The 27,734-nt window shown below is 39.2% G+C and overlaps 1 protein-coding gene across 4 annotated transcripts in view; it reads right to left on the reverse strand.

Annotated features, from left to right (window-relative positions):
* Window positions 1–4,083: 4,083 nt before the first annotated feature.
* The window catches only part of BCL11B (BCL11 transcription factor B), a 90,075-nt gene continuing 66,424 nt past the window's right edge, over window positions 4,084–27,734 (reverse strand). For all 4 annotated transcript variants that reach the window (XM_054400150.1, XM_054400147.1, XM_054400148.1 and 1 more), the window contains one exon: window positions 4,084–6,095. In XM_054400150.1, the coding sequence (XP_054256125.1) occupies window positions 4,084–6,095 (2,012 nt within the window). The remainder of the gene's footprint in view (window positions 6,096–27,734) is intronic.

The following is a 27,734-nucleotide window of genomic DNA, read 5'->3' on the forward strand; positions in this document are numbered from 1 at the left end:
TTTTGACCAAAAAAGTGAAAACGTGCCTTTAGGGGACCACATTCCAGCCTCAGCTATGCTGGAGTAATCCAGGACTATGAGTGATGGATAATTCCTGATTTGTATTCGTTTAATCCAGAATTTGTCCAGAAGTCTTAAGGGTTGGTTGTTCAAGACAGGAAGACACACCTATCTGCTAGGTAGGTGGACCAAATTTTCCCCACTGTCACATGCATGCCTCTCCAGTTGCTGTGGCAGTTCTGCGTGGATGAAAGCAGCAGAATTTGGCATGGCAGTATGCTTTGGGGGTGGGTTGTTTTAAGATTTACCATTATTTTCTGCAAGAGCAGTGAGCTCCTCCCCTCCTCCTCCCCTTCACTAGAGCCTTAGATCCTCTTCTGCCACCTGTCCTCCCCTTGACCCAAAAGTGTAAGAGAAAGAAGGAACAGCAAAGAAGAGAAAAATCAAAAGGCACAGGATTTCATCCCAGTCCCTCAAACATTCAGAAATTTATGGAATGTACAATTAGGAGTGAACAGCAGCAAAGCAGCTAATAACATGGACTGGCAAGACCTGTACATGGACTAGGTCCTGTTCTGACAGGGAAGAGGAGGGCTGTGCCTGGACCGATTTTACTTCAGCCTGGTGACAGCTGTACCACCAGCAGACCATTTTACCTTTCTATGTCAAAATGGGTGCAACAGCTCTCACTTTTTGCTATAAAATGACTTTCTTTCAGAGGGTGGTGGCAGGGTGTGGGGAGCAGTGAGTGGAGAGAGGGTGGCCAGGAGGGGGAAGATGTGTTGCACATCTTGTTTGGAAACGGGAAAATAAAACTCCTCTCTCTCTCTCTCTCTCTTTCTCAGATCTGCGGGGAAGCTGTGGGATGTCACCCCAGACACCTTTTCAGGAACGAAATTTAATTTCACACAAAGAGGCAATAACCATCCAGCCTGGTTCAACCATACCTGGTAAAACCTTGATGCAAGGGGTCCAGGCAACTTTGACGTTATTTAGAGCCCTGTGGGAACAGCACTTTTTTGTAGGCCATTTCTGACAAAAAAAATTTATATACAACTAAAATTATTTGTGAACAACAAAAAAACTAAAAATAAAAAAGCGCTTAATTATTTTGTTTTGTTTCTTTTACTCAAAGGTCGTCTAACAACCCCTTTTTTCCTGTACAATAAGGACTTCACTTACAAATTTTTTTTTTAATTTTTGCAATATTTTATCCTGCCAAATTAAAAAAATATATTATGGCAGCCTGTTTGTTTGTTTTTATTTTTATTTCCAAATTCACTAACAAAAAGGTACATTAAATCCCTTTAAAAGGACAAGCGTACAGTTAAAAAATTACAAGCTTCAGTAAAAATACAGCAAGTGCCTACATCATATGAATCAACCAATATCAATATCCATTCCAGAAGGGGAAGGGAAAGAGGGAAGGAGAGAAAAAAAGAGAAAAATAGGTACAGGTCAGAAACGTGATTTTTTTTCCTGCAAAGCAATAACAATATTAAGCACTTTTTTCTACATACTTTTTCTACGTGGTGTAGCAATCACCTTTTAATCCCCGAATACAAGATTCTATACATTTTCCAAAATAAAAATTCAACACCCAAGGCAGAAAAAAATTTACTAAAACTCAAGACTTTACAGTTACAGTGACAAGAACAAATTTATAGACCCACCATTTAAATTTTACTGCAACATTTTCAAGGAAAAAAAGAAAGGGGATTTTTTTTTTTCTTTCTGGTTTTGTAAAATGCCCAGGCATTCTCCATTATTACAAATACTGGTCCACTTTTACAGTAATCAAGAAATTTTAATATATATAATATATACTAAAACCCCGTCACCAAAAGAAAACAATATACACATGGCCATTATGGCATTTTTTTTTTAATAACCTATTAAGCAAACTTTGAAAAAAAAAAAAAGATTGCTCAAACACACATACACACAATTTCTTTTTTTACCCTTGTATGTATTCAATACTGTAAACGTATTTTAAGACAGAGTGCACTAAATTTAACTTTTAAAAAAAATTAGCCGTTGTTCCTGAATTGTTTTTTCTCATTCAATGATAACAACTTGCAATTTGTGTCATTTGAGTTTTAATTCAGCAGTAAATCATTTCCATTCCATTTCCTAAGCAGCGTTGTCCTGAAAAAAAAAAAAGGCTGAGAATAATTCAGCTAATGGATGTCCGAAGTTGTGCTGGGTATACATCTTCATTTGATTGGGTCTTATGGCATTTTCGTGTCCACTATCTTCAACCAGTAATTTTTTGTTTTTGTGGTTTTTTTTGTTTCTGTTTTGTTTTTGTTACATAAATGTGGCTTTTTTTTCTAAAGAATGTACTTTTCTTGCTTTACTTTTTTTTTAAAAGTCTTTCATTTCACAAAAACGTTTTGCATTTGTCTCAAGAGACTCAAATAGGAAGATCAGTTTTCAAGGCACTCACGTCAAATTGAATGGCAGTAGAAAAACTGTCCAATAAATTATTTTTATTTATTTTTCTTTATAGTGCCAGTATTGTGAATGCCATGCTTAGCAACACTGACACTTAATCTCAGCTGTTCCCTTACAGTTTAACCCACCTTTGGGCCAAGTAGAAGAATATGATGTAATTTCTTGTTGAGAAGCCATTTTTCTCTTTACCACAAACAAAAGCTTTAAAGTGCGGGTCAACATAATTAAAATCTCTAACCATAATTGTCCATTGTTTGATAACATTAGTCATAAAAGGCTTTTAAAATTTTGGAATTTAAAAGTAGAGCAAGTGCATTTTTATTTTCTTTACCTTTTTTTTTCTGTCACAATGCCTTTATCTGAATACAACCCATTCTGTTCCTAATTAAGTCATGGGGAAACGCTTACCAATTTCAGCAGGAGCAGAATCTTGCCAAGACAAGTAAATCAACTAGAATTTATTTTTCCCTTCCTTATAATAATATTATTGTACATCATATAAGATAGTTCTGATATTTCTATTTATAAAACACATGCCTATGAGTTGAGGCTTTTCATTGAGAAATTGCCACTTCCCATCCTCTAGTAAATGTTTTAATTACAGCAAATATGGACTAAAGTAGAAGTCCTGAACTTAAATTTATGATTTTGTGGTTTAAAAAGGAAAAAAAAAAAAAAAAAGACAAAACATGGCATTTGGTTCCTCCAAGGTTTGAAAACAATATTACAATACTCAATATGTACTTTTACTGTCTCCATGAAGAGTGGCAGGAGCGAAAGAGGGAGGGAAAGAGACCCCAAAAAGTGACAAAATGCCATCGTTATCTTGCCATAGCTTTTAACATGAAGAAACTATCTGACAGTAATACACAATCAAGAATGCAGAGTTAAGGTTTTTTTAACGTAGCTGCCTTCTGCACCTATGTCTTTTTTGTTGCCATAACTCCAGTGACAAAATCCATCTAGAAAAGGTCTCTATCGTCAGCAACATTGTCAGTGCTACATATTCGATCCAATTCCAAAGAAAGTGCTAATTTTAAAGATTGTTATCCGCTGTACAATTTAGTTTTCCCTAATCTTCAAGGTTATTTAAGAAAAGGAAAGGAAAAAATAAAAAGAAAAAGGTATTTATGTTCAAATGCTGGCTTCTTCACAAGAAATTACACATGCTTAGTTTAAATTTCAACAAAGCAGCGGCCCAAAAATTATAATTTTAAAGATATGTTTCTCTCCTACAATGCAAGTAATCTCAGGCTACGACTGGGTAAAATTAAAAAGGGATACCCAACAAAATTTTAAAAGAAATTTAAACAGAAAGAATAAAAAAATGTACCTGCACATGCCAAAAAAATTACAAAAAACCCAATAAATACAGAAATTATTGCACAGTTAAAAGGCTCCACAATTTTTACTGCCTTAATCAACCCTCGGGTTTAATAGAACTTTGTAGACACAGGTTATATTTGAGTGCCAAAGTCTGGCACCTACCATAGTTATGCTAAGTTATGTTTACGGAGGCAAGTTAGGTCATCTTTTCTCAGTTGGCAATAGTTAAACTGTACAAATAAAATGTTACCTAGACCCCTGAAATTTAACCTAGCGGGGGTGGGGGGGAGGGAGGGGGCTTTAGCTTCTTTCTGCCTGCTCAATTTTGACGTCATTTGTCAGCAAATGTTCTCCGTGCCACTTTTTCATGTGTTTCTCCAGGGTGCTGTAAACACTGAAGGGCATCTGGCAAATGTCGCAGCGGTATACCTCCTTCCCTATCTGGCCATGTGTTTTCATATGGCGCGTCAGCTTACTGCTCTGGGCACATGCATAGTTGCAGAGCTCACATTTGTAAGGCCGCTCTCCAGTGTGGCTCCGACGGTGCACCGTCAAATTGCTGCAGTTCTTAAAGACCTTGCCACAGTACTCACATGTATCACTCCTGCGCCCCTCCTTCGAGCTGGGTCGCCCAGGTCCGGGACCACTGATATGCGGAGTGCTGCCTCCACTTGCTGTGCCACTGCGCCCTGAGAGACCCCCGTCCAGCATGTCCCCCGGCGGGGTGGAGAAACGCAGACTCCCATTCTCCGACGAGTGCTCGGAAGAGGTTGCGAAGGGGGATTGTCGGGAGTCTGTGAATCCAAGGAACGGATCCTTCATGAAGTGCCGCGATGCCGCATACCCTACCAGCCACTGGGAGTAAACGTTTTCAGAAGGTATTATCGTTGCTGGTGGCAAGTCCAAATCTTTCTCTACCTTTATTCTTTTAGAGGAATTGTTTAAACTGGGGCTCGTGATAGGTGTTGGCTTGCGAGGGAACAAGTTTGGGAAGGGTTCACCTGGGCCAAAGTTTCTTCCATTGACTGTCCCTTCCTCAGTGCGGTCCAGCTCTCCTACCACTGAGTCTTCGTCACCTGGATCTCTCTGACAAAGGTCTCGAGGACACAAGTCTCGCTGGTCAGAAGACCTTTTCATGAAGCTACTCCTCTTCTGTTTTTCAGCTAGCATGTCATTATATTGCTGGATGGCACCTAGACTTACATTCTCAATGACTTTTCCCAGGACGAGGGATTTCTCGTCCGGCAGAGACTTGGAGCCGTTTTCTCTGTTACGACTCAGCTCTGAGTCCATACTGAAGCTTGATTCTGGCCGGCTCTCATTTTCGAGCTCCTCTTCCTCCTCCTCCTCCTCTTCCTCTTCCTCATTGTCATGGCCCAGGGAAGGATCACTTTCATTCCTGAAATCTGCCTCACTGGATTTCAGTCCCTCTCCAGTGAGCTCACTTGTGCCTGGCTCAGGAGAACTAGTAGTGGACAGTCCATCATCTGACCTGCCTGTCATGGAGCCAGCTTTATGCATATGTGTTTTCATGTGGCGTTTTAGCTTGCTAGCCTGGGAGCAAGCATGGTCACAGAGCTGACACTTGTAGGGCTTTTCCCCTGTGTGACTGCGCCGGTGCACAATAAGGTTACTCTGGAACTTGAATGTTTTCCCACAAAATTCACAGGACTTGCTCTTGGCCTGAGGCTGGGGAGGCGTAGTGCTGCTGGGGGGCATGGGGGGCAGTGGTGGGGTGCTCAAAAAAGGTGATTTAGGACTCGGCTGGAAAGGATTCAACAGGCGATGCATAGGGTTGGTGCGACTGGGCGAAACTGGCGGAGGGGTGGAACTGTTTCCTGCCAGCTCTCGAAGCCTTCTGGAGAAATCCATTGCTGGAGACTCAATTGCCATGGGGTTTAAACGCATAACTCTGTCAAAGGCACTGGGATGCTGGGCAACTAACCCCATTTCTTCGGCACTAAGGCGGTGTGGATCCAGATGATGACGAGGTGGTGGGCTAAACAGCGGAGGTGTGTTTGGGAGCCGACCCTCACCAAAGCCAGGATGTTCACGCAAGATGGGTCCTGTCATTCGCAAAAGATTGAAAGGGTTGTTGTCTCCAAGGAAATTCATCAGTGGGGACTGTGCAACAGTCTCCGGTCCCAGAGGAGGAGGGATGGTGATGCGTGGAGTGAGGGAACTGTTTGAAGGGCTTGTTTCCAGGTAGATGCGGAATCCATGTGTGTTCTGGGCATGCTGAAGCAAGAACCAAGCGCTATTAAAAGGCTGCTTGCATGTTGTGCAAATATAGCTTGAAGGCTCATCTTTACCTATAAAAGAAAAACAGAAAGAACATTCAAAAAATAATATAGCAGAGAACATTTAAATACAGTTGGCATACATTTTATTTTGCTAACACATTTCCTCCTTGGCATTTCTGAAAGAAGGACTTAATTGCAATGTATTGACTGATATAAATTGTTGAACAGCACTTTTACTCACCACACTTATTCACTTAACATGTATGACAACTATCACACATACACATTGGTGCCATATACATTTATATCCTCTGACTTGCAAATAGAACCTTGCTCTATGACGCATAAAGATTCAAATCCTTTCACGTGTTTATTCCACAAAAAGGAATTAGTTTCAAGGAATTTGACTACAGACAAAACCCAAGGAAAATGTGTGGTAGGTTTTACAGGGCACCTGCAAAGAGCTTCAGTGTCACTTTCACTCTTTCTTTATTTTTTTATACTTTATGCAGCATTCCCCTCAGATTTTGCTAAATTTAATTTGTACATGCTTCAGTCATACCAGCACATCCTTTTTTCAAAATACTGTGTAGGTATTTAGCTGTGCAAGTCCTACTCAAGTCAACAGGAGCCTGGAAAATATACCCCTGCGTAAACCACTTTGACATTCTTTTTGCCAAAACACCAAGAAGCCACTCAAATGAAACATCCGGTAATCAAAGCCGACAGCACAGTTGCAATTAACAGTAACAAATGTCGGGTCGTGCTTGAACTGAGTCCCAAGAATTCCTGAGCCTGAGCCTGCCTTCCAGTGTAGAAATGTTCACCACAGCCAAAAATATTGCTCTGTTTGCCTTTCTAGCCTATTTGAATGACAGAATAAAGGTGGAAAGCATTCCTTTAACCTTGATTCAGCTTTACATAAAGAACAGGTGTGGACAAGTCTGGGCTACAGTCATAATTTTGCTAGCTAGAAAATTCCAGTCCTGGGCACAATATAAACTATGTGCTATCTTCAAAAAGCACTTTCTTCCCTCCATCACCCTCATTTTTTCAATGCCTCTGCAAGACTCTAATAAATTCATAAATATGTGCCAACTTGAAAAATCACGATCCAGGATTTCTTTTGTTGTTGTTGTTTTTAAATGAGGAGGAGGTTTCCTGAAAAAACAACTTACCCATTTTGGAAATTCTGTAATTAATTTCTTGCTTGCTTGTTTGTTTATGAAAAAAACGTATTTTGGCTAGCAATGGTACCGCTGCACCTAAAGGCACTAAACTTCCTGAAAGTTCAAAGCGTGAACCAAACATCCTCCTTGACCTGTGTTTGCATAAGAACCCAAATGAAGCTTGATCTCAGCTCCTCTGCAAGAGCTCAGATCCAAAACTGACTAAACAATCCCTTTTCTAGAAAGGGGGACTGAAATTCACAAAAGCCTGTTGTTTGATTTTGGAAATGAAAGAGCTTATAAGGTGAACAGGACCACGTCATTGAAAAATACCATTGTAAACAGGAATGACTCAGCAGTAAAAAAGAAAAAAAAAGAAAAAAATTTAAAACTTGATCACATCAGGAAAAGCAGGATTGCTGCTGACTGAATTACCCTCTTCTGGCTGTTGCAGGAATGGCTGCTGCTAACACAACCTACAAAACCATAGACAAGGAGGCTAGAAGATTATCAACCTACCTATCAGCCTGTCAGTCTACCTACTCATCACTCAATGAACATAAAGGAAAAAGCATCTATCAGATTGAGATTTATTTACAAAGGTAGGTGATAAATGTGCTCCTATTGATTTAGTAGGGCTATTGTTCTGAACTGCAGCTTCAGACCCTGATTTTGGAGAAGCTGACTCTCCACAGCCAAGAAAACATATACACAACACGGCAGGCATTTCTGTCTGGCTGACATAGCCCCTGTGGCCCAGCCCTGCATGCATGTCAAATGGGACAGACTCAGTTTCTTTGATTAATCTCTTACAACCGCTACTGGAAAAAACATGTTTGGGAGCTGTACTCAGCTTGGAAAAAGTGCCTGTAACTGCTATTGACATTAATGAAAGCCACATACAAACACGGAAAGGAACTGATACATTATCCCTTAAAACTCTACTCAGTGCCACGGCAGTTAGGGAGTTTTATGTCAGCTCTGCAGCCAAAGCAACAGTAAATGCTCCCGTTATTACTTCAAATATTTAAAATATTTTTTTCTTACAGAAATATGATGAAAATGTCTAGACTTTAACTTTTCTTGCACAGCAACATGTGTAGTATAAAAAGTGACAGAAATCACTGAAGCAGACTAAAGAATATAACATACTCTGTCAAAAGCTTTTTTTAACAATATGTTTTACCTCAGCTCACCCTAGAATAGATTTTAATAAAGCCCCTTCTGAAGTGTGATCTAATAGCAAATGAAGTGCAGCATCTTACAAGGTCATACATCTTCAAATTAAAGAGTGCTCTGCACCCTTCACCTTCATTTTATCCACTCTAATTAATCGATTTATTACCAACAGCTGTTCGATTCTTTCATTTTTAAACTCACAGCATGCGTTCCTTTTTTTGCCGTGTTTTTTTTTTCTTTAGAAAATAAAAGTGTGTGAGTGTGTTTTTACATTTTGCTTGCTTAGCTCAAGAGCTGACAGGAGAAAGAAAGCGACTGTATATAGACAATGATGGCAACAACGGCAACACATTTACTTCAGCGAACGCACATACTTAAGGAAGAAAATTCCTGAGCAGGCTGAGGATCAAAGCCAATCCAAAACTCAAATGGCTGATTAAAAAAATTACCCTCAAAATGGCAGCTGGCTGGATGCTTGCTACTGCATGTTACATGGAATTGAGATGTTTTGGTTTGGTTTATTCTCCAAAACTTTACCTCTGTGAAATTCAAGTGAGGAAAGTAAATCCCCTGCCTTTTTAGTTTTCTTTCAAATAGAGCAAATTAGTGCTATTAGTGATCTAAGATTTACAAGCTAGCAGTCTTCTCTTCCTTTTTGATTTGTTTCACTTTTATGCTCCTTAACACTTCCCTTCAAAAGACCCTGGCATGACGGCAGAACTGACTGCAGGCTACCTGGCTACCAGCCTCTGACTGCTTCATGAGTGTTTGTGTGTATGTGCCTGTGTATACATGTATACATGTGTGCATATATATACACATACATATATACATATACAAACTTTTACAACCCTCGAAAGAGTCTCCCTAGACTCCTCATTTTTAAAAAATAATAATAAAACCCACCATAGAAATAAAAATGTTCATTTCTACATTATCACTTGATTATCTTGCCTAGAAGTTGCCCTGAGCAGTGTAGATCCTCACTTTTAAGAACAGAACAATGTCAAAAAAGTCTTTGAAGATCCACTTCATACATTTTTTTATTAAAAACTCGCTAAATATTTTAAATATGCCCAGAAACAGCCACGTATTGTTCAAGAATTATCCTTATACTTAATAATGCAGTGCACTTACACTATAAAATTCTTTGTTATAAGGCTACTTTTGATATATTGCTATCTTAATCCCTTGTCACCTGTACTGAAATCTAAATACCCACTTTATGACAACTAGCTATGTAGGCTTTGCCATATGCAGTCTTTATCACTTTAGCATGTGCTTGACTTTGAGTATGTGAGTAATCAATATCAGTGAAACTTAAGCATAGGGTGAAGTGCTCTGTTGGATAGTGAAGAAATTTTTAATGTGCTTAGAGTTAAGCACAAGCCAAGACTATTAATTATGTTCAATGAACTGCATGTGGATTCAACCCTACAGTCTGTAACTAGGCATGTTTTTTGGACTGATGGATCAAGTTTTTTTGGTTTGGTTTGGTTTGGTTTTTTACATTAGTTGGTAGATATGGTATATGTACTGAAACGAGACATCCAGGACACAAGCCCTGAGTATTCAATAGTAGCTTCAAATTTGTTTGACTAAAGTCAGATAAATATTGCCACTAGGGAAGGTTTGTAGGTCTGTATCCTAATGAGATATAATTATCTAGGTTCAGAAACATCAGTATTACTGATAGGAAGGACTGTGAAATCAAAAACTGAAAGGACTGGTATAAACCTTAAGGGTTACCCTTACCAAATTCCTGACCAAAGGGATGTCCACATCTATGTCAGATATCTCACTTCAAACCACTTATAGATCATAATATTTTGTTCTACCCACATGTACATGAAACACGTATTTAGTCTGCACCTCACATATAAATATCATCCAGCCCAATGATTCGTAGTTGTATCCCCTTCTACCAACTTGATTTGGAAACAGTGAGACAGAATTCACTCTGTTGAAGCACTCTGTGGCAGTGGTTGACTATTTTCATTATTTAAAAAAAAGTCTTCTTTCCAGTTCAGATTGCTGAGTTCAACTGCCAACCATTAGATATTGCTATGCTTTTATCTGGCAGATTAAAAATTTCTGTAGTATCCTCTCCCTATGTAGGTAAGTATAAACTATGAACTTATTGAATATTCTGCATATTATGACAAAAGATGGTCTTTTCCAGAAATATTAAAATCTGTTCCCTCCATTACTGCATGACAGATTATGTTCCATTCAAAATGTCAAAGCAATAGTGAGCTTTTTTTCTCTTTCATGAACAATACAAAACAAAGTTAAATTCAGATCCCACTTCGCAAAGGCTGCCTCTACAGCAGGCAGTGAGGAAAGACAGGTCCATTAGTCCAGCCAGGAACAAGAATAGCCTGAGTGCATGGACATTTACCCCACTGCACCAGGCAGCCTGAATCCTGACTTATCTGTCCTCTGCAGTCTGACTTGTGTCATGTAGTGATATGCAGATCATCCTTGCCCAGTTGGTACATGACTTCCTATATACCCTGAATGCTGGGTGCTTTTGCCTTGGAGATAAATTTCTCTCAAAATATCCCTCAGTTATTCTGGATACCATCAAACCATAATCAGTATGAGATAAGAACTGTTGAGAATTCATTATTTTCTGCTGGGCTACAGTGACATCCAGTGCCTTTCGAATCCTCCCATCAGCATGCCTGAATAATTCCATTAGCTGGAACAGAGAACAAACTCCCCTTGCTTTTAATCACCCACCCATAACCCCTGCCAGGATTGCAGTGAGGACCTGCGGTCAGGTCCATGAAACCACTACCATTCTTTACCTCTAGCAATATTTTCCAGATGATGTTTCTGGTTCCCTTTACAAAGTTACAACAGCAGCAATAAAAATGTTAAGAAATTTTAATGCTGTTTTACTGCACCTTTAGAAGTTCAGGAAAAGCAGAAACTTGCTGGCTTAAACAAAAGGACACCTTTTAATGTATCACTCAGGAACAGACATGCATCAACTTCCTACAATCTTCCCACCAATGTTACTCTCTTCTCCATGACTCGATTTTTAATGAGCATTTAAATAATTACTCCTTGTTATTATGATGGTTACTCTAATAATACCAATAAAGCTATCCTGGATGCTCCATTAAAAAACACACTTTTAATTGAATTATTGTTAAATTAAAATGCCATAATTGAGAACACTAGTTTAACAAGTCTCCTTATAAGACCAGCTGACATTAAAGAGAAGGGCATTAAATACTGGAAAGATGTAGTGTTTCATAGTGAAGAAAATATATGGCTATATGTGGTTTGACAGGTCACCTAGACAAAGGCCAAATACCTTCCAGGTGTCTGCAGTGTAAATCTCAATGTGAACTCTATCAGTTCATGCCCAATGTTTGATCGAGTGTTAAAAAATATCACTACTAAAGGTATTTCTGCTGAAGAGGTTTTATAAGCCATACTACCACTCTAAATTATGGAAATTAGGAAGAACATTTGCTTACATATGTTCATGATTGAACAAGCATATGCTGAGAACACCCAGTCTTGAGAATATTACCCTCCCTGCACTTCCTGGGGTGTTAGGAAGTGCTGCTACCTCCTTTTCAGAGGGACTGACAGTCTCAATTAAAAAAAAAAAAATTGAAATAGGGCCTAAGCCTGGATGAGGATCACCACTGCCAATCCAATGCCAATCACTACTTTTCAAGACCAAGTACAAAGGAACCATTTCTCTTTATGCCACTCTTCATTTTAATTTTGACAGCAACATGAGCTGAGCACAACTCCTCTATCCACCTCCAAAGCTAACAGTGCATCCATCCCCACATTGCCTTGTCTAAAGAAAGGGCTCAAGAATGTCAGGCAGCACATCCTGCAAGGGGACTGTCACCAACAATTCAGAAAGTAAGCATCAACTGGCAGCTAAAGTTGTTTTCTTACTTAGCTTGCAGTCTCACAACCTGAGTACTTCAAATACTCCACTCACATAAGCAGATGTTCTCCTTTAGAAAGTTCAACCAACCTGACGCACATCTCAGTCAAGAAAAGGAGCTGAAGATTTAGGTGGAGGAGTCCAAGTATAAGGGGCCACAGAGACTGTCATCATCTGAAAATGGGAAATCTCAGGATGAGGTCAGTGAAAAGAAAGAATATGGCAGGGAAACACAAATTAAATGTTTTTAAGAAGTGAATAGGAAAAAAAGTGTCTGAAGAAAGTAGGAGAAGTAATTAAGAAGTGTTACTTCTCAGTAACAGAATCCTGTTTCCTCCCATACTAGTCCCCGTTCTCTTTTTTCTACCTTACCTCTTGAATAGCCTATTTCTTCAAGCAGAAGAAAATTCATGACTTCATGCAATATTCTTCTCCCACACACACTGCCTGTGTGTTTTACAGCTTTCTATTCTGACTAGCGAGACTGCAAGTTCTCAATACAGATTATACAAGAAGCTTCATGCTAAGAGAAACTACAAACCCCATAAGACCCCCTCACTCCCAGTGCTGATTTCAATTAGCAATGCGAATATTCTCAAGAGCATTTTCTACCTGTTGAAAAAGATCTACAATAGCACTGGTTGACACCAATATTAAATTATATTACACTACTGTTAGTAATGTAATATTAATTCTCTCTGTGCTAAAGCCAACTACCAAACTGTCCTAAACGGATTAAACGCTGCCCCATTTTTGGGAACCTATTTTATTTTCTGAAGCCACTTGTGCTTTTCAGCTGTGTTCCTTTTCTCCTAAGCTGGATTGTAAATCGTCCGTTTATCATTCCTGTAATATTTTTTTTTTTTAGGGTCAGAGGAACTATGTTATCACATGAGTGATAAAACCCAAACAAATTAATTACCAATCATATAGTCAAGAAGTCAGGCTGCCATGCTGTCTTCAGTCAATCCTTTCAAAATTCCAAGAACAAAGAGTATAAATCTTTGAAAGACTTACGAGATACCAATCTGACACCTTAAAATCATACTCTTAGCCAAGTTCAGATTTGGATTACCCTGCTAAGAATTCAAAGTAACTCCAATGACCAGCATTACAAACTTTTTTTTCAAAATAAACTATACTAGCTTATCAGAAACAAGGATCTTAACTAGGCTTATGTGAATATGTCAACTTGTGATTTTTATTTTTCATTAAACTTCCTCCAGAAGCATTTTATATGCCCTCTCTGGCATTTATACTTACAAGGAGACTACAGACAGACTACAGCCATGCATAACACAAACAGATGCTTCCTGCTTCTTAATGGACACAGGCGACCTTTGGTTGAAGATGCAGCTCGTGTTCAATAGTCCCATTTTCTGTAAGACTTAATCATGCCTCAGATCTGTACTGCCAGATTCACATAAATGAGCCAAATGTGCAGCTCAGTTTAATTTCTAGTGCATTACAAAATGGCAATATTATATTTTTAGGTATAAAATGTCAATAGTCATTTTGGGCAACTTCCTTCTGGATGTCCAATTTCTCATTCCTTGTGGCTTACTGGAAGTGAATGTTGAGCCTACAGAAGAAGTACTTTTGCTTAGTGCAGAAAAAGAAAGAAAAATGTATAGCAAAAATTGGATCTCTCAACACAGGAATTTTGACCCAGAAGCTGTATTACAATGGAAGATAAAAAGACATCTCTGAACACCTTCTTCTAATTGGTGTTAAATTCTAAAATACAAAGGCAATTTATAAAGCAGAGAAAGGGAGAAGTGTGAAAAGGCAGGAGCAAACAGCAAAATCAATATTAAAAGATCAATAGTGAATAAGTTAACTTTTAAATTAGCCCTTTGTGATACAACAGTTTCAATTGACTCCACCTTTAGCATCTAAACATCTCTATGTCTTTGGTTAGTTTCTCTGAACTTAAGACATCAGAGAGCAGACTGAAACGATGTTGTACAAACCTGCTGTATAAAACAGTGAGAAGTATCAGTGAAAATTGGGAGTATAGTACGGAGGGCAAATTTACCCACTCGTGAGATTAAAAGACCATAGGACTACTACAGCTAGTGGTTTAGTATATAGAATCCCATTTACAACATTCATGAAAACCCCTTGTACTGCTCAAGGACACTTTCAAGCCTCTTCTTTGCATAAGGTATTCAAATGCATTTGAAATAATGTTAATCTTTTCTACAACATACAAAATATCCCATCAGTTTCCCTTTAAATTGGTTTCCTATAAACAGTTTTGTTCAAAAACTGCCTTTTTTTTCTCTCCCAGACTTTTCTAAGGTGCCATTTTCTCATTTTACAAGCAAGATTTCTCAAGTAATATGAACAGGAACTTAAAAGAGGACACATAAAGGAAATTGTCCATGTCATATAATGGAAAAATAAAGAGTAAATTAGGAAACAATAAAAAGAGCCGAAGGGTGAAAACAAATTTTCCTTTTTTTTTTTTCCCAGGAGTACTTCAGCCTGTTTTACTACAACTTATTTCTTAAGAGTATTAGGTATCTATTCATAGTTAGTAAATGAAATAGCGTTTTTGTTTTAATTCATTGCTTCTTTAACAAATGCTAACTCCCATCTCTGCTTCTTTAAATCCACAAAATCTCCACGTTCAATCCTAAGAAGTATTATAAAGGCTGTAAATCTTGTTTTAATGGAATGTACATTTAGCTATGAGGAGATAATTGACGTTATGGAGGGCCTAGATACTGAATTATATAGGTTATCTAATACAAAGGGGACTCATTACCGAAGCACTACAAACAAGTAGTAATATATGTATATTGTTCTGAGTGGCGTTATAGCAAAAGTGTTCGGGTCTGCAGGGATTTATAAAACACAAGAAAACAGCAGACATGCACTTGTAAATTTGTCTCATTTGTCTCTGAAGTTAAAGGTTATTCCCTTGATCTGAATTTGTAATAAAAACATGCTAGACTAAGGTTTGTAGAGAATGTTTGAATATGTAAATTGTGTATAATGATAGGCAATTATAGGGTAAAAACTGGACCTTATGAATGTTACAGAATTGCATGGAGCATCAAAGTATTTTCCTTCAGATGAAATATTTATCTTTTATGCATGTTATAAGCACTTTTCCAAAGGTATTCAGCAACCTATTTGAGTGTAGAGTTGACAAAAATCAAACCATTACAACCGACTAAGACTCTGGGCTTATGCACAGGAGAAGCCACAGCTTTTTGCAGAAAATACATAATAAATCTCTTGAACTAATGGTTCCGGAAATGGATCCTCAAGGACAAGTTCTACTGATTTTCACTCCCTTAAGAAGAAAGCTGGTCAGATGTTTCTGGATTTTTTTTTTTTTTAGGAAGATGTGGGGGTGGAAGCATGGGGAGGGAGACTGGGGAGAATAACTAGGTAAGTGTGAATTTTCTTGGACTGATTCAATGAAGCCCCATTTCCCATTCAGTTTGTTGGCTGCTATTTTCAGGGAATAATGTAAAAGGAAAGAGAGGGGAGAAAAAAAAAAAAAAAGAAAAAAAATTTATGCATTGAGATGGAAAGATGGAAAGGGGTAAAGCCAGGAGATGATACTGCAGTTTATGCTGCTGAAGATAAGGTTTTCTCCTTCTCTGAGCACGACAGTCTGTTCAGGTTAACCAACTGCAGTGTTAGAATAACTCCAGCCGACTTGTCACAGAGTACAAAAGTCATCAGCAACTGAATGTTCTTTTCTGCACCGCAATTAAGACGAATCAATACGACGTGCCACAAATGGTATTTTACTCTCAATAAGAACTCGGGCTGAGTTTATTCAGAATATTTTAGCGCTTCCCCAGGGGATTTTGGTCCGACACAGATGGCAAATAAAGTACTCAGCCTAGGGCTAGAGCACATTATGCTAATTCTAATGTCAGATGTACTTTAATATACAGCTCTATTTAATCACCCCATTATTTCACATTTCCATATGAAAAACCTGCGGCACTTCTGCAGAGCTTTCACTCTGCGACAATGCCAGCTTCCTTCAACTAGCTCGCTGCAAAAGAGAAAAGAAGACTGGTCATTCTCACCAGTCGAAATGTTACAGTTTCAAAGTTTCAGTATTCCTGAATTTAAAGTGGTTCTTCCAGTGCAATTAGCAAATCGCTCAGCTAGAATGCTGATATGTACAAAACGCTAAGGAGGTGTGATTGGGGGGAAAAAAAAATAATAAGAGCCCTCCCTTTCTAACTCATCTGCTCATGCACACAGATATAGGCAGGCACATATCTCAAATCCACTTGCAAAACAGTAATAATAAAAATAATGAAAATATTTTCATAGTGCTTGTCACCAAAACACTGCTATTCCTGGCTGCATAGCTTCCGTTACTTAGAACAGACATGGCTGGCACAGCTGCCAACCTACAGATGTCTCTGAATAAAACCTTCCTTGTGTATCAATAATTTTTGCCTGCAATAAACTACACCTCTAAATTAGGTTTAGAAGCCACACACCTTCAGCATGGGCCACTCTCAAAATAGTCTGCTGTTTTACCTCAATGCCTCATTTCTGGTGACCACAAAATCTGAACCTATAGACTTGAAGGTAAAATTATTCAGAAGTGAATTTACATGGAAAGAACATCGGAAAAAACTTTTCTGTGGAGCTATATTTCAAGCTGTTCTCCAAGGTTTTTATGTACAGGCAGGAAAAGCAGAAACAGTCCTTGGAGCACCTCTTCAGCATCCAAGCTTTCCAACTTCAGAGTAATTCTGTGAGGGACCCTTAATTCACCATTTAGGTACAGTAACCAGTGAAATAAGTTTCATGGTTTCAACAAAATCTTCCCCCAGTTTGGCATAACTGGGGCTCCATGACAACTAGTTCTGCACATCAGGGGGAGCCAGGTCAGGACAGGATTATACCGAGCTGCTAATAGAGAAATGTACAAAGCTTAAGTCAATCATTTTTCTTAATCATTGCATTAAACCTACAACACATTTCACAAAAAAATATCTATTTAGTAAAAGACCTACTTTTTCCTCCTCCAACCACCCAATCTGCATCCTTTAAAAATTGTTCAGCAATGCATACAGCAGCCAGCACCTGGGGCCACATCTCACCTGGTTTCACTGTTACGCATCAACATTTAAAGATACACAACTGAGCTGCTGTGCCCTGACATGGCATATGCTACAGCATCCATGTCCTAATTCTAACACAGCAGATGATATCCCTCACATTCAATGCAGAAATGCTTAAGTTTTCAAGGTTCCCTTTTTTCTTTTAATTTTTTTATTATTCTTCATATATGTGTGTGTGTGCATGTAAATATGTATACGTACCTGGTTTGGTTTCTGCTATGATTACAGCAGTATGCACAAAGGATAAAGGAGGCTGAGTCAAAGGGCAGGGGTTTGTCCTTCCCCAGTTATTCTAAGCAGACTTTCAAAAATACAATCTTATCTTCCAAGAAACATATACAAGAGTTTCACCCTATGGGAAGTTTTGCCTGAATGGTAAATACAGCACAAGTTAATTTAGTAAATTGGCACAACTTTAAGATGTCTTTAAAGTAAAGACAGAAAACGAGTAGTTAAATTAAAAAGAAGAGGAAACGAATGTTTAATATTCCAATGCAAAGCCCACCAAAAGTCAATATGAATCTCCCTACTGGCTTCAATGGGTTCTGGATCTGGGACTTCTTCCACAGTGGGATTTGTTAGTCTCAAGACACTGTCTTCCGTGTAGGGATAAATCTGGTTTATGGTGGTGTAGTTAAAAGAGAACGGAGTTCACAGCAGCTATAAGCCTAAAGAACTCAGCTGTTAATATTTCAGAGGAATAAATGGAGACATATCTATTAAAGTATTTTTGTATCTTTAGTTAAAAGAAAAACAGTTGATACAGGAGAAATACATAAACTGAAATTAATCCTTGATAATTCTGTTGCTTTTTCTTATGTTGATATCATGTTGACTTTTGGAAGTAAAAAAAGGATAATAATAGTAATTTTCTATATATCTGTCCTATTTCTTTAGCCCACTTTATAAAGTGACTGTATTCTTAAACTCCATTATTAAGAATTCTTTGAAAACAATTGTAGCTGAGACTAGCAAAAAAAAAATTAATAAAATGTTTATTCTTGACAGTACATAATTTTGTGAAATCCCATTCAATTTCCATCATTATGGAAATGTTTTGAATGCCAGAATGTCTGCAGAGACATCTTACACTAAAGGGCTCTTAGAGGACTCAAAAGTCCTGTAAAGGAGAAGCCCAGACTGAGTGAACAAAGAAGCAAAATGAGCAGAAGCTTTAAAAGGCTAAATAGGGGGGGGGGGGAGGGCACAGGAGAAGGGGGGTGGAGGGGACAAGAGAAGGAGGAAGGTATAAAATACTTGAGATCAAAAATAAAACTCATCAATTACAGAAGTAGAAATCATGGGGGTTGCTCTCGATTAAGCAGTTAAATTGCAATCTATGAAGGTGCAAAAAATGAACCTCCAGTTATTCTTCCTGAAATGCAAAGATAAAAATACCATTTTTGCTCCTTAAATAGGTAGTGTTTTATGCTACTGTAACACCGCAGAAAATAATGCCAATGCTGGCTTAAAATGAGATCCTAAAAACTTCCTGTTTTATTTCTATACAATCCAGATTGATCACCTAAGAGAAGCGTAATTAAACAATGCTAAGTATCCCAACCCCTTTGAGAATGTGCTGCTGAAAAATATTTTTAGAACAATCACTGTAGTAATTCTTCTTAGTTGTAGAAACACTCCAAATCAGAAAGTCAATTTTTCCTCTATTTGCAGAAGTGTGCTGGTTTTCACTGGAAAGGCGCCTGTGTTTTGTTTGGCTGCTGTTCATATACTGCCTTGGCAGGATTTCCTTGGATTGCTTACAGTGAACATTGCTCTCGCATACAGTAGCACTCCCATTTTAACCGTCCCAGCCACACGTTTTCTAATAACACACGGAGAGCTGCAAAATCCCTATAAGCACAGCTCTTTAAAGCAGCAACAGAAGGGGGTAGGGGCGAAGGACCGAAGAGGGGGAGAGGCTCTGCCTGTTCAAAATCCAGTACTGCAAACAGAGGAGAGTAGTCCTTTTAAAAACAACTAATGTGAATTGTGTTTAAGAAGCAGCTTTCCAGGAAAATAAAATAAAAAAAAAAAAAACCCTCTCCGAGAAGAGGGCCTGATTCACCGAATCTGATCTGCACTGGCTGGGCTCTGAGCGTCACTGAACTGGGTTCTAACTGCTGTTTATTTTCTTTTTTTTTTCTTTATTTTTCCTGCCCTTCTGAGGAGCATGCAGATAACTTAATAATTACTGACATTGGCTTGCACGTTTGAGACCTTGCACCTGAGGCTGTGTTCCTCATGCATCCAAATTTTCCACCTCATCAGGGGGAGACTGGGGTACACGGGGAACACAGAGCCCCACTGTGGGAAACAAACGGGCAGGCAAGATGAAAGAGGGGGACATCTATCTCACTGAAATAGTCACAGGAAACAAATGCAGCATTTCTACCTACGGCTGAGAGAGAGAAAGCCAATAACAAAACCGTTATTCAGCTCCGTGCCCTTTACAAATAGGACTGACTTGTTAGTGGACAGCTGCGACTCAGCCCCCCTCCATGCCATTCCAACTTGCTGCCTTTGCCACCCTGCTCTTGGAGATCAACAGCAATTTGCATCTCCATGCATCTCATTTCTCGTTAAGTAAGTTGATTAATTTGGGCAAGGGAAGTTGTCATTCAAAAAACCAGAAATTTCCACTGGCTTTATTTCTGCCTTTCAAAATTCACCGACCTGCCCCCATACCAGTCCAGCCCCCACTTCACACCTCTCTTTCTCCCTATCCCTTTCTCCCCCTTCCCATTCCCTCCCTCCCTCTCCCTCTCCCTCTTTCTCCCTGTTGTTTACAAAGGTTTCATTATGTTTTCAACTAATCAGAAAGGCCCACTAATACACAATTAACATGTGACTATAAAAAAATAGCTTCCAGAAGAAGGAAAAGTAATTAAGTAGAGAATGCTTTTCAGTAAGTGCTCGCTTTAACCCATCGTCAGAGAACAGAGTCTAGGTTAGTCCACAATGGATGGAACAGATGCCAAGGGCGAAATGTTAAAAGCAAATAAAAAAGGACATTGTTTTCTTTGGGAATAATAATTATCAGTGCCACAAAACAGAACATCAGACTGCAGTTGTTTTTATCTGACCTTCTCCTCTTTCCTCCACTTTTCTAAAGCGCCTTTTCTGTGTGTTTCGTTAAAATAAATACAAAAATAAAAGTATCATTTATTGCATCTCTGCTTCCAAGGTGACAGGAAACGAAGTGTCCTGATTTTGGCTGAGATAGAGTTAATTTTCTTTCTAGTAGCTGGCGTATACTGCTGTGCTTTGGTTTTAGGATAATAATAATGTTAATAACACACGGATGTTTTAGTTGTTGCTGAGCAGTGTTTACAGTAAGCCAAGGACTTATGCTTAGTTTCTCCTGCTGCCCTGCCACTGAGGAGGCTGGGGGTGCACAAGAAGCTGTGAGGGGACACAGCCAGGACAGCTGACCCAAATTGGTCAGAGAGATGTTCTACAACATATGATGTCAGGCTCAGCATATAAACTAGGGAGAAAGCTGGTCAGGGGCCACTGCTTGGGGAGAGGCAGGGCATTGATTGGTTGGTGGTGAGCAATAGTTTTTAATTTGCACCACTTGTTTTTCTTGAGATTTATTTGTTCTTGGTTTTGATATTTTCCTTTTAATCAGAATTATTTTTATTATCATTTTGTTTTGTTTTGTTTCAATTATTAAAGTGTTCTTATCTCAACCCACAAGTTTTCCTACTTTTACCCTTCTAGTTCTCTCCCCAGTCCTGGGGGGGGGGTGAGTTAGCAAGCAGCTCTGTGTTGCTTAGCTGCCAGCTGGGATTAAACCACAACACCAAGTAATCAGCATCACCATCAAAATGGCACAACACTTTAGGTTATTTTAAATATTTTGAGTCTGAACTTACACATAAACTATATCTCCAGAAAAACCAATTAGGAATTCTGCCCAAACAATGACGAGGGATGTTGAACCCTCTGCAATTGTGTAGGTATAGTAAATACAGAAGACAGTTTTAAAGGTTGTAGCATATGCAGAACTTCAGTTATTAAGTGTGGATGTATCTACAGACACTGCCTTCATCCTGAGTGTTAGCACATGGGTTGGCAGCCTGAGGACTCCAGCATATATATGGCACACACCTTATATATATGTGGGTGTGTAAATTAAAATATTATCTAAAGAAATCCAGCCTTTTGTTGTTGTTTTAATCCAGAAATTGTCAAAATATGTCCAAATGTTGCCTGTTATCTTGACACATTCAGCTAACCTCTAATAGTAAAAGTGGTTCCCTTTGGGGAAGTATATATCCCTCTAGATGTCTATCCTTGAAGTGGAGCATTTGGGATATTTTTTATTTCTATTCCCCTCCCTCAGATGAATTCTAGAACAGACAGTTGTGTATTTTGCAAACAAAATTCTGCAAGGAGCTCAGTGTTTTCAGCAAGACACTAGGCATTATTTTGGTCCCACTGAAATCAAGAAGGAGCTGAAGACTTTTGGGAGGAAGAGGTCTTCCAAAGTCACAAAGGGCCACATGCAATAGCAGCTTCTTTTCCTTACATCTCCCTTTCCAATGAATTTATATTCCAAACTATGTATCACAGAGAGAGTATTTTTTACTATCCAAAATCCCATTAGTTTCATTGGCACTTTAGGTAATAAGATTTGCATGGTAAAAATTCCATTTCTATTAGATTGGGTCCATAGGAGTCACCAGCCTGATATGATTGTCAGAGGAAAGGGAGGATGTGTGGGTTTGTTACAATACGAGGATTTGTCCACACAGAATTTGGCACCAGTTAAATCAAAAGGACTCACTTTAACCAGTGCAAACCCCAGTGTAGCCTCTATTTCTGTCAGCTTAAAACTGGCTATATCAGGAAATTACTCACTGTAAATTTATATAGGTATGCAAAAGCAAGTGAACTAAACTGAAATGGCAATCAGCTAAAACAATCTCTACCCTGAAGTATTCTAGGTTATTTGTCTGAAAGACCCCTTTGGTTAAACTGGTGGAAGTAGGCATTCAGGCCAGATCCAAGTCATGCATTGGCTTTACACAAGAAGGCTGTGATTGGAACCGCAAGGTCCTTTTCCAGATAGAGTGAAACCATTGAGATCCCATCAGCCAGACACCCCTGCTCCTGCCCACAGGCAGGACCTCATTTTCAACCATGACCACCATGGGAAAGAACATGTGAATCAAGGTAGAAAAGAGTTCTCAACTAGACTCTATCTGGACCTCCCAGATCCTAGCAAGCAACGATTTAGAGTCTTTTGGTGCCAGGGCTTGATCCAGACCAAATTAGCATTCTTATTATCTACACAGCAGATCTTCCTGATTTTGCCTAGACCTTTTCTGAACTCATTTGTTACTTTAAACCCCTGCAACATCCTGTGGCAACAAGTTCCACACCTCTGCTCTGTACAAGTGAAAAGTAGCATTGGCTGTAGGTCTGGTGCCTGACTTGCAGAATATTTAACAGGGATACTTGCACTGCCATAGCAGGGAACCATCATCAAATATTCCCCAGCAATACAAACAGCAAAATCACACTCTGCTTTTACACAGTTCTTACTTCAGCCAAGTCTTTACCAGTTCTGCATCAGATTGACTTCTAACTAACAGCAGATGGAAAACTTCAGGATTGGGCACAAGTCAGATATGGCAGCTCCTTCCCAAAGCATCCTTCCTTTAGCTTGTTTGCTCTTGATTTCTGATCAACTGAATAGTTTCTTGTTCTGGTCCTAGTCTGGGTTTGATATCTAATCTAGGTTTAAAAGCCTCCACAAAGGAGACATAATCACTAAATGTTAGGAAATAGTACTTTGCTGAAACTTGGCATTTTTCCACCTCTTAAGAACACTCTAGAACCTGAAAATCAGTCAGAGGCTGGAAATTTTTCCTAATACTCATTTCACATGTCATTCAGTTTACCTATTATCCATGGCTGTAGCTCTCATTCTGAAAATGCACCTGGTGTATAGCACCATCAGCTACTGAAGCTTCGTTGGCTTCCTGGACTTTATAACCTCACTTCAAACCTTCTGGAAATGGGGCCTGGCGTGGGTATCACACTACTGAATCATCCAAATGTTCCTTGTTACTTGAATCGTATTCCCACTACCTGCTCCTTATTTAACTTGCTTATGTACTTTTAGTTCTTTTCCCTATGAAATTATCCTGCCAAAAATGTAATAACATTTGTTGTTCTTCTCTGAATTACCTATGATTTGACAACCCTTTTAGCAAAGTGCACAGTATTGGGTCATTGTTCTGTGGAAAAATAGTTCTCCATTTAGCCTTGCTGGCTTCAAGAACACCTTGGGATGGTGAAACCGAGGACTGATTTTGGCCCATGCCTATAACACAGCTGATTGAAGTGTATGAATTGAGAAGTAAGGGTATTTTCCACAGCTCAGCATTATCCTCCCTAGATCAAGCAGTGACCAAGAACCTTCCCTCCTCTACGAGCCCGGAGACTGGCAGATGGAGCTGGGTGACAGAGGGATGAAGTGACAACCTTCAGACTGGACTATTTCACCTTTACCAATCTCAGGCAGGTTCTCTGGAAAGAAGTGATTTTCTAACCAAAACATGATGGAACACAACATTTCCAAAAAAATGCAATAGAGGGTTGCAAAGCAGCAAGAAAGACCCTGGACACATAGAGAGCAGATGGCAATCAGACTGACTTAAAGCCAGAGTCTGGTGGGAGGCTCCAGATAAGCATCCAGAAGTATCTGAAACAGACAGATAGTGAGGATGTCAAGGAATTGTTTGGGGGATTCCACTGGACTAGAAGAAGTAATGGGATTTAATTGGACCAGTGACAGTGTAGCCTGATTGTCAGGAACATGCTTCCTAACTTTGAGGATGGCAAATCCTTAAGAGAAGCCCCAAGCCATCAGTGTCTCAAACAAGGAGGGGCACTTGAGAGTACATAACAAAACTAATGTCACATCGCTAGAGTCAGGGTAGCATTATGTAACAGGCATTTTCTGCTTTTTCAATTCACAAAAATTAATCATGTTGCTCCAAGTACTCCGTTTAGAAACACCAGACAGTGTGAGCTGCGCACACACCCCCTCCCACCTCAGCAGCTGGGTTGCATAGAAGCCTTGGTGCACTCTAGAAATGAGTGTTACTAGTATCAGGTCAAAACTGTTAATATCTCATCAGTCACACAAACTGCATCTCTTTCCCAACACACAACTACAGATTTATTGCTAGGATTTTTCAGTTCTTTTGACTTTCTAAAGCAAGTCGATTCACGTACTTTAATGCTTATTATACAATTAAAAATATAATGGTAGAAGTTTTTTCCTAACTTATTACATGAAGTACATCTTATCATCTTTTTAGACCTCATGGTGTGTGCTGTCTCAGGCTAGACGACCTGTTATTCAGACTAATTGATTCAATTTTATATCTACAAGAATGAGGTATTTTAATCTATGCTTGGTCATTTGGCTCTGTCCATAAAACATGTTCTTTGGGGGGGGGATGGAAGAGAAACAAGATTGAGCACTTGAGTCTGTATTTATCCCTTTGTCAAGATGGATGAGGAATGGATAAATCTGGTGTATATGCTTTGTCTGAACTTGGCAACCTGGACTCTGCTCAGCAGACCCATCGAAATCCACAAATACTTTTCCAATTAACCAACAGGGAATGCTAGGTACCAGACAAACAGACAAGTACTGACTGCTTCAGTGAATTACATGAACTTTCATGATGACAAAATGAGTAGCCCTATCCACACCCTGAAAAGCTGAGATAAACCCTCAAGATCACTGAAGTGTTAGGAGAAATAGTAAAATAATTTCTGAGGTATCAATTAAAAAATGCCACTTTCTTCATCTAGGAAGATCCCCTACATTTAAGTGGATGTCAGTTCTTCCAAGCCTCAATGCACACAAAATTGTTCTCAACTGCACTCTTGTGTTTGGAAAAAATGTAGTACTGCATAAACCTTGCCTTCCTCAAGACTAAAATGGGACACAGGCATGAAAGCTCCCCCAATTCTCTAGCCCTCAAAGCATGAAAAGGGACTTGCATACTTTTATTCTTCCAATCAAAGAGGACTTAAATCAAAGTGGTCACTCCTGCCTCAGTCTACAGACCTGACCCTCCTCACAGATTCAGAATGATTTGTCACATCTGCACAGTGTGAGGTGCTCTGAAAATACGAAATACTGACTTGCAAAGGCTGGAGCTGTATTTCACACAGCTCCACACTGCCAATTCTCCCTCCCCTGGGTATACCAACAGATTTGTGTCAGATTTTGGAGCTGGAGACTGTACACAGACCAAGTTCCTCTGCAGCTTAGCTGTGCACTGTCCCCTGATAGCCAGCACCAGCTCTGAAAGGAGGAAAGGTTGTGGTTGTGGTATGCACAATTTCAGCAGGATGAGGCAGGGCTAGGAGGCAGCATGGAGAGCATGAGAGGTAACCAGAGGTACTGTCTGTGACAGTCAGTGAACTCTGACGAGGGAATCCAAATGGAGCAAGGGTGACATTTGAAAGCTGCCCACAGAAAAGGACTGTGAAGCTTCATTGAAGCTACAGAGAACTAGAGATCTCAATTTCTCCCTTCAAATCTCACTCTGTGATATGCACACTCCATTCCTATCTTTTCCTCACAAATTATACCTCCCTCTTCTGCCAACTTCCCCTTTGTTTTACCTCCTATCATCAAGCTCTCTTCTGATGGCTCCAGTTTAATTTTTCCACTGCCGCATTACCAGTCAGAAACTAAGCAAACCAAATTTTGCCCTAATGTAAACCTACCAGAGCTTTTAAAAAGAGATAAATGTAGCCCTGCAGACAAAATAGGGTACAATGGAGTGGCACATAGAGAGATCTGATTTTCATTGCTATAAGGATACAGACACTGTGGTTAAATGGTGATTATTGTATAACCCACACCCCTATAATGGACCAAGAAGAGTCAAACTTGTGCACTTAAGTAATAAAAGGTTTACAAATGAGCCTCTTCTATTAATTAAAATAATCTTCTCTATTTTATTAAGATCCATCTATTGTATAGTGCACTGAGCTAACAAGCAATCTTCAGTTGCCACCTTGCATATCTGCATCGCATAGTACAATTCCTCCTGGATAAGTATCTTGAGAGAAGCAGGAAAACAATTAAAACTAGAAGGTAATAAATGATGAACAAGCCTATGAACAGCATGCTGGCCCTCTTCCCAGTCTTCATTCATGCATCAAAAAATCCCCTAGCTCTGAGTCTGAGAGGGCAGCTGGGCAGTAGGGATGTCCACAGTAATATAAATGGGAATTAGATATGATTGAATGTGCTCATTGCATTTTCAAAAGCACATGTAATCTTCTCCCCTCTTCCCTGCAGTTCCTCCACCTCTCACCCTGCTACCAGAATAGATGACAAATGATCCTGTAACCAAGCAACTGGGCAACTGAAGAGTTTCAAAGTTCCAGTACATGATAGTTTAGCTATGATCATTTGGGTGATGAGGCTCTAACTGGAGACACCATCCCTGAGTTAAATACCTTTCCTTTATCCAATCAGTTTTACCCTGGCAAAAGTTTGCAGTGTAAGAGTTGACAGAGGTGGAATTTTGTCCTCGGAGCTTAGCATCTCTGTCCACTACTTCTGATGCTCCCTGAAACACACAAGAGGATGGTGACCACAGAGGAAAGGAAGATGCTTCTATATGACAGTAACCTGCATGGCATATATGGTGGCAGCCTATTTAATAAAGCCTTGGTGATATCTCAATGAGATTTCATCCCCAGCTAGTAAGTCCATCAGTAGGTACACTTAGCACAGTTTAATCCACCACCATTTTCCTTTGCATAATGCAATAACATTATTTACAAGAACTATGTCACGGGAAACATTTTAAAATATCTAAATCTTTTTCATGGGTCTATTCTAAATGCAGTAGTCATTTCCACTGGGGGATGGATTGTCAGATAATTGATTTTGATACCACCATGCGTGCCCTTGCTTTAGACTCAGGACACATAACTCACATGGAGGTCAATTAACTCATAGTACAGTCCCCAGTGGCAAAGTCTATGGCTTAAAATGATCCTATGCCAGAAAATTATTTACCATTATTAGAGGCTAGCATTTGTTTCCAAACAAAAATTTAGTGGTAAAATTACTGCCTACACACATATATACGTGTGGATACATGTGAGAGTATAAAATATATATTGAATATGAAAGGAATATACCGCTTGTATATCTATTTGTACAGGTACATCTGTAACTCTCACCGCTATGGTATCTTTGATGTAGATGTAGAAAAGTGCACAGCAAGGATTTTTAACTCTTGCATTGCAAAGA

Source organism: Indicator indicator, chromosome 4 (genome assembly GCF_027791375.1).
Source record: "Indicator indicator isolate 239-I01 chromosome 4, UM_Iind_1.1, whole genome shotgun sequence".
In the NCBI taxonomy this organism is placed as follows: Eukaryota; Metazoa; Chordata; class Aves; order Piciformes; family Indicatoridae; genus Indicator; species Indicator indicator.